Source organism: Brassica oleracea, chromosome C3, assembly GCF_000695525.1.
Source record: "Brassica oleracea var. oleracea cultivar TO1000 chromosome C3, BOL, whole genome shotgun sequence".
Lineage (NCBI taxonomy): Eukaryota > Viridiplantae > Streptophyta > Magnoliopsida > Brassicales > Brassicaceae > Brassica > Brassica oleracea.
The window spans coordinates 23355011-23366535 of NC_027750.1; the positions used below are offsets into that span (position 1 = coordinate 23355011).

At 37.4% G+C, this 11525-nt stretch overlaps 3 protein-coding genes and 1 non-coding gene across 5 annotated transcripts in view; 3 read left to right on the forward strand and 1 right to left on the reverse strand.

Annotated features, from left to right (window-relative positions):
- LOC106330160 (callose synthase 9-like) overlaps positions 1–3193 on the reverse strand; it is a 12823-nt gene extending 9630 nt beyond the window's left edge. The window contains exons 1-13 of the mRNA XM_013768691.1: positions 3119–3193; positions 2640–2851; positions 2463–2560; positions 2140–2294; positions 1961–2057; positions 1734–1844; positions 1537–1662; positions 1053–1142; positions 753–850; positions 561–678; positions 297–443; positions 151–227; positions 2–75 (exon numbers count right to left, since the gene is read on the reverse strand). Of these exons, the coding sequence (XP_013624145.1) occupies positions 2–75; positions 151–227; positions 297–443; positions 561–678; positions 753–850; positions 1053–1142; positions 1537–1662; positions 1734–1844; positions 1961–2057; positions 2140–2294; positions 2463–2560; positions 2640–2844 (1396 nt within the window). The 5' untranslated portion in view covers positions 2845–2851; positions 3119–3193. The remainder of the gene's footprint in view (position 1; positions 76–150; positions 228–296; positions 444–560; positions 679–752; positions 851–1052; positions 1143–1536; positions 1663–1733; positions 1845–1960; positions 2058–2139; positions 2295–2462; positions 2561–2639; positions 2852–3118) is intronic.
- A 1674-nt stretch (positions 3194–4867) lies between these two features.
- Positions 4868–6500, forward strand: LOC106331807 (Usher syndrome type-1G protein-like). Its single transcript, XM_013770221.1, has 6 exons — positions 4868–5139; positions 5447–5508; positions 5601–5833; positions 5945–6019; positions 6102–6164; positions 6244–6500. The coding sequence occupies exons 1-6, from the start codon at positions 5027–5029 to the stop codon at positions 6286–6288; spliced, it is 591 nt and encodes a 196-aa protein (XP_013625675.1). The 5' UTR covers positions 4868–5026; the 3' UTR covers positions 6289–6500.
- A 279-nt stretch (positions 6501–6779) lies between these two features.
- On the forward strand, positions 6780–6851 carry TRNAK-UUU. The gene has a single exon. It is a non-coding gene; the product is annotated as a tRNA-Lys (tRNA).
- A 3215-nt stretch (positions 6852–10066) lies between these two features.
- The window catches only part of LOC106332699 (RPM1-interacting protein 4-like), a 1706-nt gene continuing 247 nt past the window's right edge, over positions 10067–11525 (forward strand). The window contains exons 1-4 of one of the 2 annotated variants that reach the window (XM_013771174.1): positions 10067–10155; positions 10570–10965; positions 11088–11276; positions 11394–11442. In XM_013771174.1, the coding sequence (XP_013626628.1) occupies positions 10150–10155; positions 10570–10965; positions 11088–11276; positions 11394–11435 (633 nt within the window). In that variant the 5' untranslated portion in view covers positions 10067–10149 and the 3' untranslated portion in view covers positions 11436–11442. Of the gene's footprint in view, positions 10156–10569; positions 10966–11087; positions 11277–11393; positions 11517–11525 lie in introns of those variants that run through there. The other variant, XM_013771175.1, reaches the window with a different exon arrangement.

Below are 11525 nucleotides of genomic sequence, written 5' to 3' on the forward strand. Positions count from 1 at the left end.
CTTCTCCGTATAGGTTTCTGAAAAAAAGATGAACTCGTTCTCCACGGCCAACCAAGTTCGAATGAGCGAAGCGACCTCGAAAATTAAAAAAAAAAGTCAGGCAACAGAGAGAAGGAAATTAACCCAACAGACAAAGATTTAAAAATTTACCAAAAATACTCATTAAAGTCGTCATAGTTTCTCCACTCTGAATGAGGTGCTCGGCCATTCTCATTGTGAAAAGCTTCCTGCACAGAGCAACAATTCTTAGCATGACTACCAAGTCCAGGGGTGAAAGAACACTTTAGATAGCATACCGCTGATACAATTTCATACAGTGGAGCAATGACATGATCAAGAAATGATACACCAACGTCAGAACCGCCATGACTATCGACTGGCATACAACTCACAGCAGGGCGAGAAACTTGCTGGCGTAAGATCTCATTCATTTCTACTACCATCTACAGGAAAATATTCAGCATTAGCAAATAAAATCAAAGGACCAAAATATTATAATAAAATATTCAGCATGAGACACTAGAATCCTGGTAAAAATAAGCCTTCAGGATAAAACTTACGTGGTGGAATATGTAGCACAAACATTCTGGAAGAAACCGTATGTTAGCAGCTTCACCCCAAATCAGGAAATACAAAGAGAGGACTAGTAGTTTCTTTTCTCCACTGATTCTCTCTAAGCTGCAACTTACAAAACCAAAATGAGCATGCAAGAGTGGTAGCTGGAAAAGACAAGGAAGAGGGGATAATTTTACTTGCTCCATGCAGGTTTAATGCATAGGTAATCACACCACTTAATGTAGTTGTCTAGGGACTTCAGAAACACCTTATGCACTGCACCGTCATCCAGTTTCTGATAGAGCATAAAATAAAAGGTTATTCATGAGATATTAACATAAAAATACATCACTTTTAAGCTTTGTCAACTAGAAGTCCAAACAAAGAATAACCACTATAATAAGATGAACAAAGCCAAAATCATGAATAATCTACTTCTAATCAAGAAAATTCTGCGAAATTCATCATATGAGATTCAAATAAGCTTTGGCACTTACAGGTTCCATTTCTTCAGGAATATTAAGGCGGGATTGCTCATTAGCAAGAAGAAGAACTATATGTTCACGCTGATTGGAAACACTGTCTTTCTGCGGCCATAAGAATTGATATATTAGAAAAACAACAAAAACAAAGCTTGGCTGTCCAATGTGAATCTGGATATTAACAGTAGCAATCCACAGGAAAATTAATATATGAACATGAAAAGGATATATCAGAAGTAAAATATGGAAGGGAAGCTAATAAAAGAGATCCTAAAACATCATGCAAAAGCTTTGCTTGGAAACCAATAGTGTCTTAATTTAGCCAAAAACAGATCATAGACTCATTAAATTTTTCAACATTATAAATTTTCAAATTGTTTAAGACTTCACATACGATCCATACTCTTTCAACTTGGAGTTAAAAAAAAAAATTAGAAATCATATACGATACATGAAAGTTCATTTAGTAATACAAAAGAAGCTTCTCGGATAGACTAACCTGAAACCCAAATATATATTGGAGAAAATCAAGCATATCAGCATTCCTTGTCGCAGGAATGGGAAAATTATCCGGCAATTTTGGCAGGCCTCGAAAATACTTCAACGCTGCAACTGCCGCTTTCACCTGCTCACATTTTATTGTCATAAATCAAGACGAGCCACATAGCATAGACGCATGTGTGGAAAATATCTGACCTCAGGGAAACCCGTAATGGCATTTGTGGTGACATGAGCCTCAAGAGGAATAATGTTGTAAGCAATTGTGTCCTCGCTAATTGCAGCATCAGAATCAATAACATGCTTCAGCTGTTGAAGTACAAAATAGTTGATTATTAGCTGCATTCTAAAGGCCTACTTTGACAAGAAAAAAAAACGGATTTTGAGTAATAGAAGCTTGATTGCATAGAGGAAATGTACACAACCTCATCAGGGATCTCTTTTGCAACCTTCTCCAACACATTTCCAAGAATTTTAAGGGTGGCAAACAATCTTTTCCTTTTTACTGTTTTCCGCTCCAGCCTGGAAGCCAATATCAAAGCGTTTTGGCTTCAAAAATTACATTAAATTTACAGATTATGTGTTCTGTAGTTGATATACGTACTCGCCAGTGAGAACCCCTGACTCACGGAGCTGCATCTCCTCCTCCTTTAAAGTGTCAACGTTGTTCTTTTCTCTGTACAGCCTGTAGAAATCTTGCAGTCGTTTGCTATCTTGAGTTCTGTCTATGGTCCCAACCTCTCTTTTTGCTAACTTTTGCTGAAGTGAACCAAGACATAATAATGTATTAATATGCAAAACCATGGGAAAAAAAATTCAAATGAAAAACTAAACGCAGACTCTAGTTTCCAAATTATCTGTCACACATGGATCATCATCATCTACTACAATCTTAACAAATAATGGCATCACATGAGAGAAACATACCTTAACAACAGACATCAATCCGGTTTTAAATTGTAAAACACCTCTGCCTTCACTCTTAGGGTCAAGATTTTGTGCTAGCGAGTAAGCATGCTCACATACTGCAACAAAAATGTTCAATAAAATTCACAAACAGTATAAAAGCTAAAACTGCCCATAAAAAAACAAGAAACAGCTTACAGATCCTAGCAATGCTGGGGTCTTCATTTTGGAGTTCATCAGCAGCTCTCAAAATAGCGTCTATGTCCCTGTTGTTCGGTAGAGATGAAGGAACATAATCCATAAGGCTGCCCTGACCAGTACCACCACCAGCTCCTCCTCCTGCTCTATCCCTTTGTAACGCAGCGTTTACTAGCCGCTTCCATGACGACTCCGCTAGAGACATTCTCTACCTATAAAAAAAAACTCAACAGCTTAAAACCATGAAAAGAAAAAACAGCAAGCACGCAAACATATTAGGACAAGTGACCTAGCCGTAACGGAAAATGTAAATTTACCGATTAATAGAGACCGCGTTCTTGTCCTGGGACTAGTTGTAATCAACGAAAGGAGATAGTAAATATGGTATCATGAATCTGAGCTTCGTCGAGGATCAAAACAAGTAAAACAAAAAAAATGTACCAAAACAACTCAAAAAAAAAATCAGACGAGGGAGTTACCGTATGAGAAACGTAAGAGACCCTAGATATGGAGATTAAGCAGAACTGGATCACTCATGTAAGAATCAGCAGAAGAAGCTAGAAAGCTAAGCTAAGCTATGCTCTGAGTTTCAAAAGTTTTTGTATTTTAAAACTTTAACACAAAACCATCACAACTATAAGGAATCGATGTTTTTTTAGAAAGGAATTTGACAGAAAAAAGAAACAAAATGTAAAAAAGGACAGCAATCGTACCGAATTGGCAAGTAAAAAAGCGAATCTTGGACTAAACCGGATAAAGCACAGACAGAATTTTTTAATTTTGGGGAAATTGGCAAATTAGAGGAGAAATGTATTTGTTTCTTTATACTCTTACATTAACCGGTTAGTTTTGGATATAAATGCCATCATAATAACGAAAATAATTATTAATTTTTTTATATTAATAAAATTTTGTGAAAAAGTAATATCATCATGATAATATTTTACATTTTTTTGATGTACAAAAATCGAATTCCAAAACAATTTGGATATGTTGATCTAAATTTCTTCGAATGTATATTATAACTTTTAACAAGGATAAAATTGACGTTCTGACTTATTTTATAAAATTTGTAATGTATATTGTAAGGTCTTATCTATGATCTATCCAAATATAGAATATGTGTATTCAGGTTTAACCAAAGATATTTGTTATTTATAAAATATAATATATCGTAGGCTTTTTACTTTATTGTAGAAAATTTTAGAAAACGTTAAAGATTACTCTATTATACATATCGTAGATAAAACATTGAGTTTTTATTTGTATGTTACGTTCTAAACATGGTAGAATTTATATTTTAACTTTTTGACTCTAACTGGTGACCGTTAAAATAGAAATATGAATAAGTAGGAAAATAATGAATAAAAGTAAAATAAAAGGAACGAAAAAAAAATATTTTGATAAGGAATGTTTTTGTTCTATAACTCCTTCAAATTTAAGGAATGACACGGAACCATACGCATCGAATATTCTTCACAAATGGTGTATTTTTCAAGAATGAATAGAAACTGATTATTCTCCTTAGTTTTCTATGTCACAATTTAGACCATTTGTCTATGTCTATGTACCAGGCAAATTATTCACTTTGTAATCGAGTAAACGAGGGACGAAGATTCTTAGATTTTGAGGTTCCTAATGAAAAATTAAAAACACAAATATTATTAATAATCAAGGTTAATAAAATTATGTTATTTCTTAATTATAGGCTTAATTTTGTATTTATAAATGCAAAGATATAATGGGACAAAAACGATGTACTCAAACCTATAATGAGACGAATCATTTCCAGTATAGCCCAATTAGCCAATTTTTGCTTTAATTTTCGATCAGTCAAACCGGTTTAATCGTGATTCTTAACCCCACTAGACCCGACCAGATAGAGCCAAGCTGACCCGGTGCTTGATTGGATAAAAAAAAATCGAATTCTCTCATCGGATTAAACCGGTTTTGATGATTTTCGATCATTCAAACCCGTTTAAACATTTCTTTGTTTGCCCGGAGGGTCTAATCCTAACTCTTAACCCCACTATACCCGACCCGATTGGATGAAATGTTGTCGAATTACCTCCTCGGATTAAACCGGTTTCGATCATTTTCTCTCAGTCAAACCGGCTTAACCGTTTCTTTATTTTTGTCCGGTAAGGTATAATCGTAATTCTTAACCACACTAGACCGGACCCGAACCGATTAAGCGAAGCTGACGCGGTACTTGATTGGATCTCTCTCCTCTTAACACAGATCCTCGTTCATGAAGCTCTCTTTCCTTCTTCCCCTGTGAATTTTTCGATAGATTCTAGGGTTTCTATCTGGAACGTTTTCGCCTTCTGGGTTTTCTTGATTTAGGGCTTAGGATAGAAAAGTCTGAATCTTTCGTCGAATAAAAGATGTATGCTGATAGATTGGAGTCCGAGTCTGGAAGCAGGAAACTCGTAAAGGATCGAATCAATGGCGGTTCTAGCGACAACTCTACTCCCTCGCGACGAGTGACTGGGAAAAGGTTCTAATTTGTTTTGAATAATTCAATCTCGATGTAGGATTCTACATTTGTTGTTAGCTGGTGCTTGGTGTAGGATGTTACCTCTTGTGTATAGACTATAGATTGATGATAGCTACATTATGATCTTCCTTGCAGCACAAGATGTCTCTTTCTTAGGTTAATTAGCTTAGGAGGACTTTTTAGATATGGAGAGACTTGATGTTTGGCTCTTTTGTATAGAGATTTTGCCTTTAACTGAATCTGTGTTTGTTTATGTGTTGGAGATTGGGTTTATACTCATATTCCACCTTCCTTCTCATGCTTCCAGGCAAAGGCAGGATGACAAATGGGAGCATGATCTTTTCAGTAGTGACAAGCCTCAACTCTCAAGTATGTCTTTTTTTCCCTCTGGCTAATTCTCTTTACCAGAAACTAAGGTGTTTATGTTTGGTTTTTGATTCTCTGTTTGATGACTTGCTTAGATCGCAGAGTTGATTCTGGAGATCTCCGCATGAAGCTTCAGAAGAGGCATCATGGGACTCAAAGTGGTTCAGGCGTGAGGGATTTACGGGAAAAGCTCTCTGGGACAATGAATGTGCAACCAAAATCTAAAGTGGAGACTGCTAGACCGAGCTTGAAGAGTGTAGTGACTGGAACTGCAACAGAGACTACTAGAAGAACTTCAAGTCAAGCTACCAGGAAGAAGTCACAGCAGGCAAAATATTATTTCACTTTTCTCCAACTATAAAACCATTCTTCTGACCGTTGGGAGCTTATGGATACTGTACACTACCTGTTTCTTAGCTTTACATTTTTTGGTTTTCAGGCTGGTGCGTCGGTTGATAGCTTTCTGGAATCATTGGGTCTCGAGAAATATTCAACAGCTTTTCAAGTGGAAGAAGTATGTAATATTTGATATATACATATGCTTTTTGTCATCTTGTCATAAGCTCGTGTTCTCATTCTTTTTTGGTCTTTCTCAGGTTGATATGGATGCTCTCATGCATATGACAGATGATGACCTCAAGGCTATGCTTATACCAATGGTAAGCTACTTACTTATAAGACTACGCTAATAACACTTTGTTCAACATCTTTATGATCTCACCTGTGTTTTTGTTTCAGGGCCCAAGGAAGAAGATACTTCTTGAATTGGGATCAAAACGCTAATAGTTTAGTGTCTTTTTGTATGATGGCATCAAGATCAGCTGAACTATCTCCGGAAGTCGTTGCATTAAGATATGGCTATACTATGATTTGGCTTTCTTTATTCTCGTTTTTTTTTTTAATGTATCTTCCCGTTTCAGAAGCTTAGAATTTTTGGCGGTAGACTTATGTAATTTTTAAATATAGTGAGACAAACACTACCGGTTTTCACCTCATCACCACTCTCTTCATTCACAACAACGCTGTACATTTTCCCACTATGCCCACAACCGCCACTGAAACACATCATCCAGTGACTCATCCACTGTATCATCAAACCCCAGAACCAAAAGCATCTCTTTTGATCAGTCCACAGCGATAGGAGCACGTTGAAGGAAGGGTCTTCTCAGAGCAGTTCTCATCTACGTTTTGAACGGTGAGAGAGGGAAAGACTACAGAACTATCACCTCTTAGAAGTATCGTTCAAGTAATCCTCATCGTACGAATGTTCAATAGCCGTCTTAGCTCAGTGGTAGAGCGCGTGACTTTTAATCCCGTGGCCGTGGGTTCGATCCCCACAGACGGCGTTACTTAACCGTTTTTCCTACTAATGCTCAAATTACATTTTTTTTTTACAAAGTTCATTGTTCAGATGACTTTGTGCTGATGCTAAAAACTGTATCCTTTCATAATTTTACCATTTTAGAGACACCATCAGTGGGTAAAGAACCAAGATAAGAGCAAGACTCAGGTCCATATATTAATTAGAGTCCTAATTTTCAAAAAGACAAGTAAAGTTTAGCCAAGAAAACTACTCAGCACTAGGTCCATAATACATGTAAGCCAGTCTTGGATAAGAATCGGCTAATATTTTTATACTTTGTAATAGTATAATTAACCAGATCTTAAAAAATGTTTGGAATGTTAAACAAGAGCTCTGCTACTATGTACCTCTCCACTGTTTCAATCTACAAAAACACAAGTGAACTGAATGTGATGGACCGACTGATAAAGTCAAAAATATTTAATTTGGTGCTATTTACAAGTTGGACTAAGACAGTCGTTTGAAGTCTTCGTCTCCTAGAGAGACAACTTCTCTTATTATACACCAGCGATTGGGTATATAATATGTCTTGTGGTAATTAGTATAATCAAATAATGCAGCTGTAACCATGCTGCCCGTTCAACTAGGTACGTTCAACAGCTAATTAACCAAGAGACGCCAAGGCTAACTAATAAGATACAAACTGTTTTTAATCTTGAGAGAGTTTTGAGAGGCACATTGTGACTTTTGTTTTTCCTAATAAACACATTCTCTAGTTGGCACACATTCTTTGGCCAACTGTAATTTTTCGGACAAAAATAACTCTCCTTTTGTCTAAAGAGAAGTGTGTTACTTTTAAAGAGTCAAACTTAAAATTCTTAAGTTTCCGTTCAGTTGCAATAAATGACAAAGGGGTTAAGTCAAAAAGTAGGTGTATGGGATAAAGTTAATTGTTTTTAGTCGTTGGATCTGTTTAAAAGCTAAAAGATCTAACGGCAGCGAATATGTCAGTGCTACGAGGGTGTTTGGTAGATGGTGCGAGAGAAGGTAAGCAGATTTCGCTATAACTCTATAACGTTACAAACTTCGTATTCCTTTATACAACTTTCTGTGGATACAATTTATATGGACACGAAAATGTTACAAAATTTTATGTGGGCAAATTCTGTGTACACAATTTGGTGGGCAAGGCTGTTACTTTGACTTGGATGGGATTGGCGTGGATGCATGCGAAGCCGTTGTGTGCGTATTGAATCAGTGGTTAGGTTTGTAGTGGACACGCAGCTGTGGACATGAGATAAAGGTAGGCATGAATATGTAATATGTTAGTTAAATACCAAAAGAGCCACACATACTCAGTTCGTGGAATTAAAGTACATGAATAGACATAAGCCTAACGACACATTAAGAGCAAAACAAAAGGTGTCCATTAGGTGTATCATGTGTGGCGACATGAGGCGGGTTGCTAAGGTTGTTGTGGTTTGGGTGAGTTGTGGTCGGGTAAGTCATGGTTAGGCGTCAACTGTTCGGCAGCTTTATGGTCAGAGGTTATGTGGACGGGCGATGTGTGGTCAGGAGTGGAGTGGTTGTGAAGTGTGTGTTCGGGCGACGTGTGGACGGGGATTGTGTGGTTGTGCGACAAGCAGTGGTTAGACAAGTTGTGAAGTGGTGAGGAATCAAGGATAGGTGGCAAGTGAATGTCGGAGTTGAAGAATAAAAGATAAAACTTTTCTACAGATTTAAACAGAAGAACATAGAGTTGAGGTTTATATCGAGAACTCAGACAAAACTAAACCACCACTTCCTCCTCCTCATGTTCTCGACCTCTGTATCCATATCCACCACCATAGCATCCACCATCACGGCATCTACAACCACCTCCTCCTCTTCACGTCTTTTACCTCCGTATCTACATCCGCCACCACGGCATCTACCATCGCGGCATTCACCACCACAATCAGACAAGAAACTAACTTTTCATATACGAATCTGTTAGATATATCTATGAAATTAGGAACAGAGAAACACGATTGATAATGGATTGGAGTTTATGGATTCATGGTGTGACTCACCAATGGTGGAGGATGAAGAGCTGGAGAGGCTAATCCGGCGGAGCAGTCTCAGATCGAGTGAAAGCTAGAGGTGGAGACATAGTAGGAAACGTAAATCACCTTCCATGAAGAAACAACGGCGGCGGAGACATAGTACGAAATGTAAATCACCTTCCATGGCGGGTTTTTCTCAATCGACGGTGGTTGGCCTTGGTTAATGACGAAATCGACTATCGCCGGAGAAGATCTGATTTTTAGAAAGTTGATTAGGGTTTCTGAAGTTTGAGTTTCTAGATCTACAAGAAGTCGGGGGAAAGATAAATTTTGTCTCTTGGAATCTACAAAATGAGAGTGAAAAATCTATTATTTGTTTTATTGTTACTAGTTAGAAAAACCAAGAACCAATTATTCTGGTTAGAGAATTCATGAAACTCATTTTTACTAAGAGTTGAGGGTTAAGCTAGACATTTCACTAAGAGAAAGTGTCTACTATAACTAAAGTACCTTAAAGTGTAATTCATAAGATGAATTGTGTGTGTGGGCGTAAATCTTTCTTTAATCTTCTACATGCTAACCACAATATTTTATTTTATACTTGATGACGACGGCGGTAGTTTAATTAACAACAAATATTTAGCGACAAATTGATTAACTAAGATGCCACTTACAAACAACATAATGGTGAGTTGCACTTGCACGACCCTCCTTCACATAATCTGGCATTTTTTTGCTCATCCATCATATAATTTGCTTTATCGAATGTTTGAAACACGATTAAATGTTTCCAAAATTAAGTACTTCAACGGATATACATTTCGATATTCACAACTGTTATTAAGTACGTAATCATAGTATATAGACTGGCCATGAAACATTTTCTTAAAATACAAAAAGAGTTTGATAATTGATATATTACAAGACAAGAAAAACCTGAGGGAGAAAAGACCAAATGTGGATGACACTCTGGCAAAAGAAACTGTGAAAAGCGTGTGTAGCGTTTAGAGAAGACGCGGTTAATGCCAAGTCGTGTCGTAAAGTTTTGAACAAGTCGCTGTTGACCGTGAGAGACGCAACGGAGACATTCAAACTTTACAGAGTAAAAAGACATTATTTATACGTAAGTCAACGTCATCGGTTGTTCAAAAAAAAAAGTGAACGTCATCATATATATATAAACATATTTGCGTATCTCTATTCTCTCTCTCAACACGTTTCTTTGTTTCTTTCTCGGTTTCAGACATAGCCATTGTTGAAGCCTTTCTTCATTTATAGCGGTGTAGATCAAGAAACATGACAGTAAGTTTGAAAAAATCTTTTGTATCAACACTTTTTATATGTTTTATATATCCCTTTATTATTTCCCTGTATTCCCATCTCAGATCTGCATATCAAACCATGTTTAACAAAACCTTAAAGTTTGTCGGAATCTTCAACTCGTGAACTGTTGTTTTCTAATGAATCTTTAAATTCACTGTCTGAACGTTAAAACATAGATCTTAGTTTGTTTCAATCAGTTGACTTTCGTATTCTGAAAATTATATCTGTTCTCTAGTGTGTAGCGGGAAGCTAGCTCTCGTAGTTCTGATTAGGGTTAACGAAGCATATTGGTTTCTTGCACATCAAGTTATATCTTTTTAATTCAGGCTAAGACTCGAAACCTTTTCGACCAAATTCTCATAATTAGCTTCATCCTTGAATGCTTGATTACAGAACCGTCCGCATGTTCCAAAGTTTGGGGACTGGAGCAACCAAGACCAGCCATTCACGGTCGTCTTCGATAACGCGAGGACGAACAAACGAGCAGACTTGTACGAATCTCTAGAGAACTCAGATATCAAAACTCCTCCTCAACCTGCTCCTAGAATTCCACGACCTGAACCACCAAAACCAGCTAGAGAGGGCACGCCAAGAGCACCTCCACCAACCGAGAGAAATAAAGTCAGAGCTCCTCCTGCTGACCAGCTCTACGGCGGAGGCAGAGATGGAGGCGGATTATACGGAGGTTATGTAGGTGGAGGCGGTTCAGGAAACCGGCAGCAACACGCTCCTCCTCGTCCCGCACAGACACAGCCTAGACCCAATCTTAGAGGCGGCAGCAACGGAAGGGTATGACATACATTTACATGTTTTTATTTATTTATTTAGTCATTGGCGTTTGAAGAGTCATATTGTATTAGTTTAATTCAGGGATATTATGAAGTAGTTGGCTTATTACAATTGTATGTTAGGGAGGGACGACGATTCCACCATTTCCAGGGTCAGTAGGTTCAGGGGAGAACATGAGTTACACACACATTTTCGACCAAGTGAAAGAAGAGAGGCGTGAAGGTGCCAGACCCTACGGTGGAACAGCCGGAAACACTCCATCTCGCCCCATCAACAGTCAACATGAATCTCCCTCCCCAAACTCCTCCAAGGTACTACACATAACCATCTTAGATAATATATTTTGTGTAATACTTCAAACACACAATTGCTTTGCTATCCATATCATTGCATATTTTATGTGTATTAACGTGAAAGGATGTGCGTAGGTCTGTTGTTTCCCATGGGGCCGAAAGGGAAGTAAATACTGAAGACAATGTACATATTCTTTGACATATCTCTTTCTGTCTTTTGTGTGTTTTTTTTTTTTTTTTTTTTTTTTTTTTTTTTTTTTTTTTTTT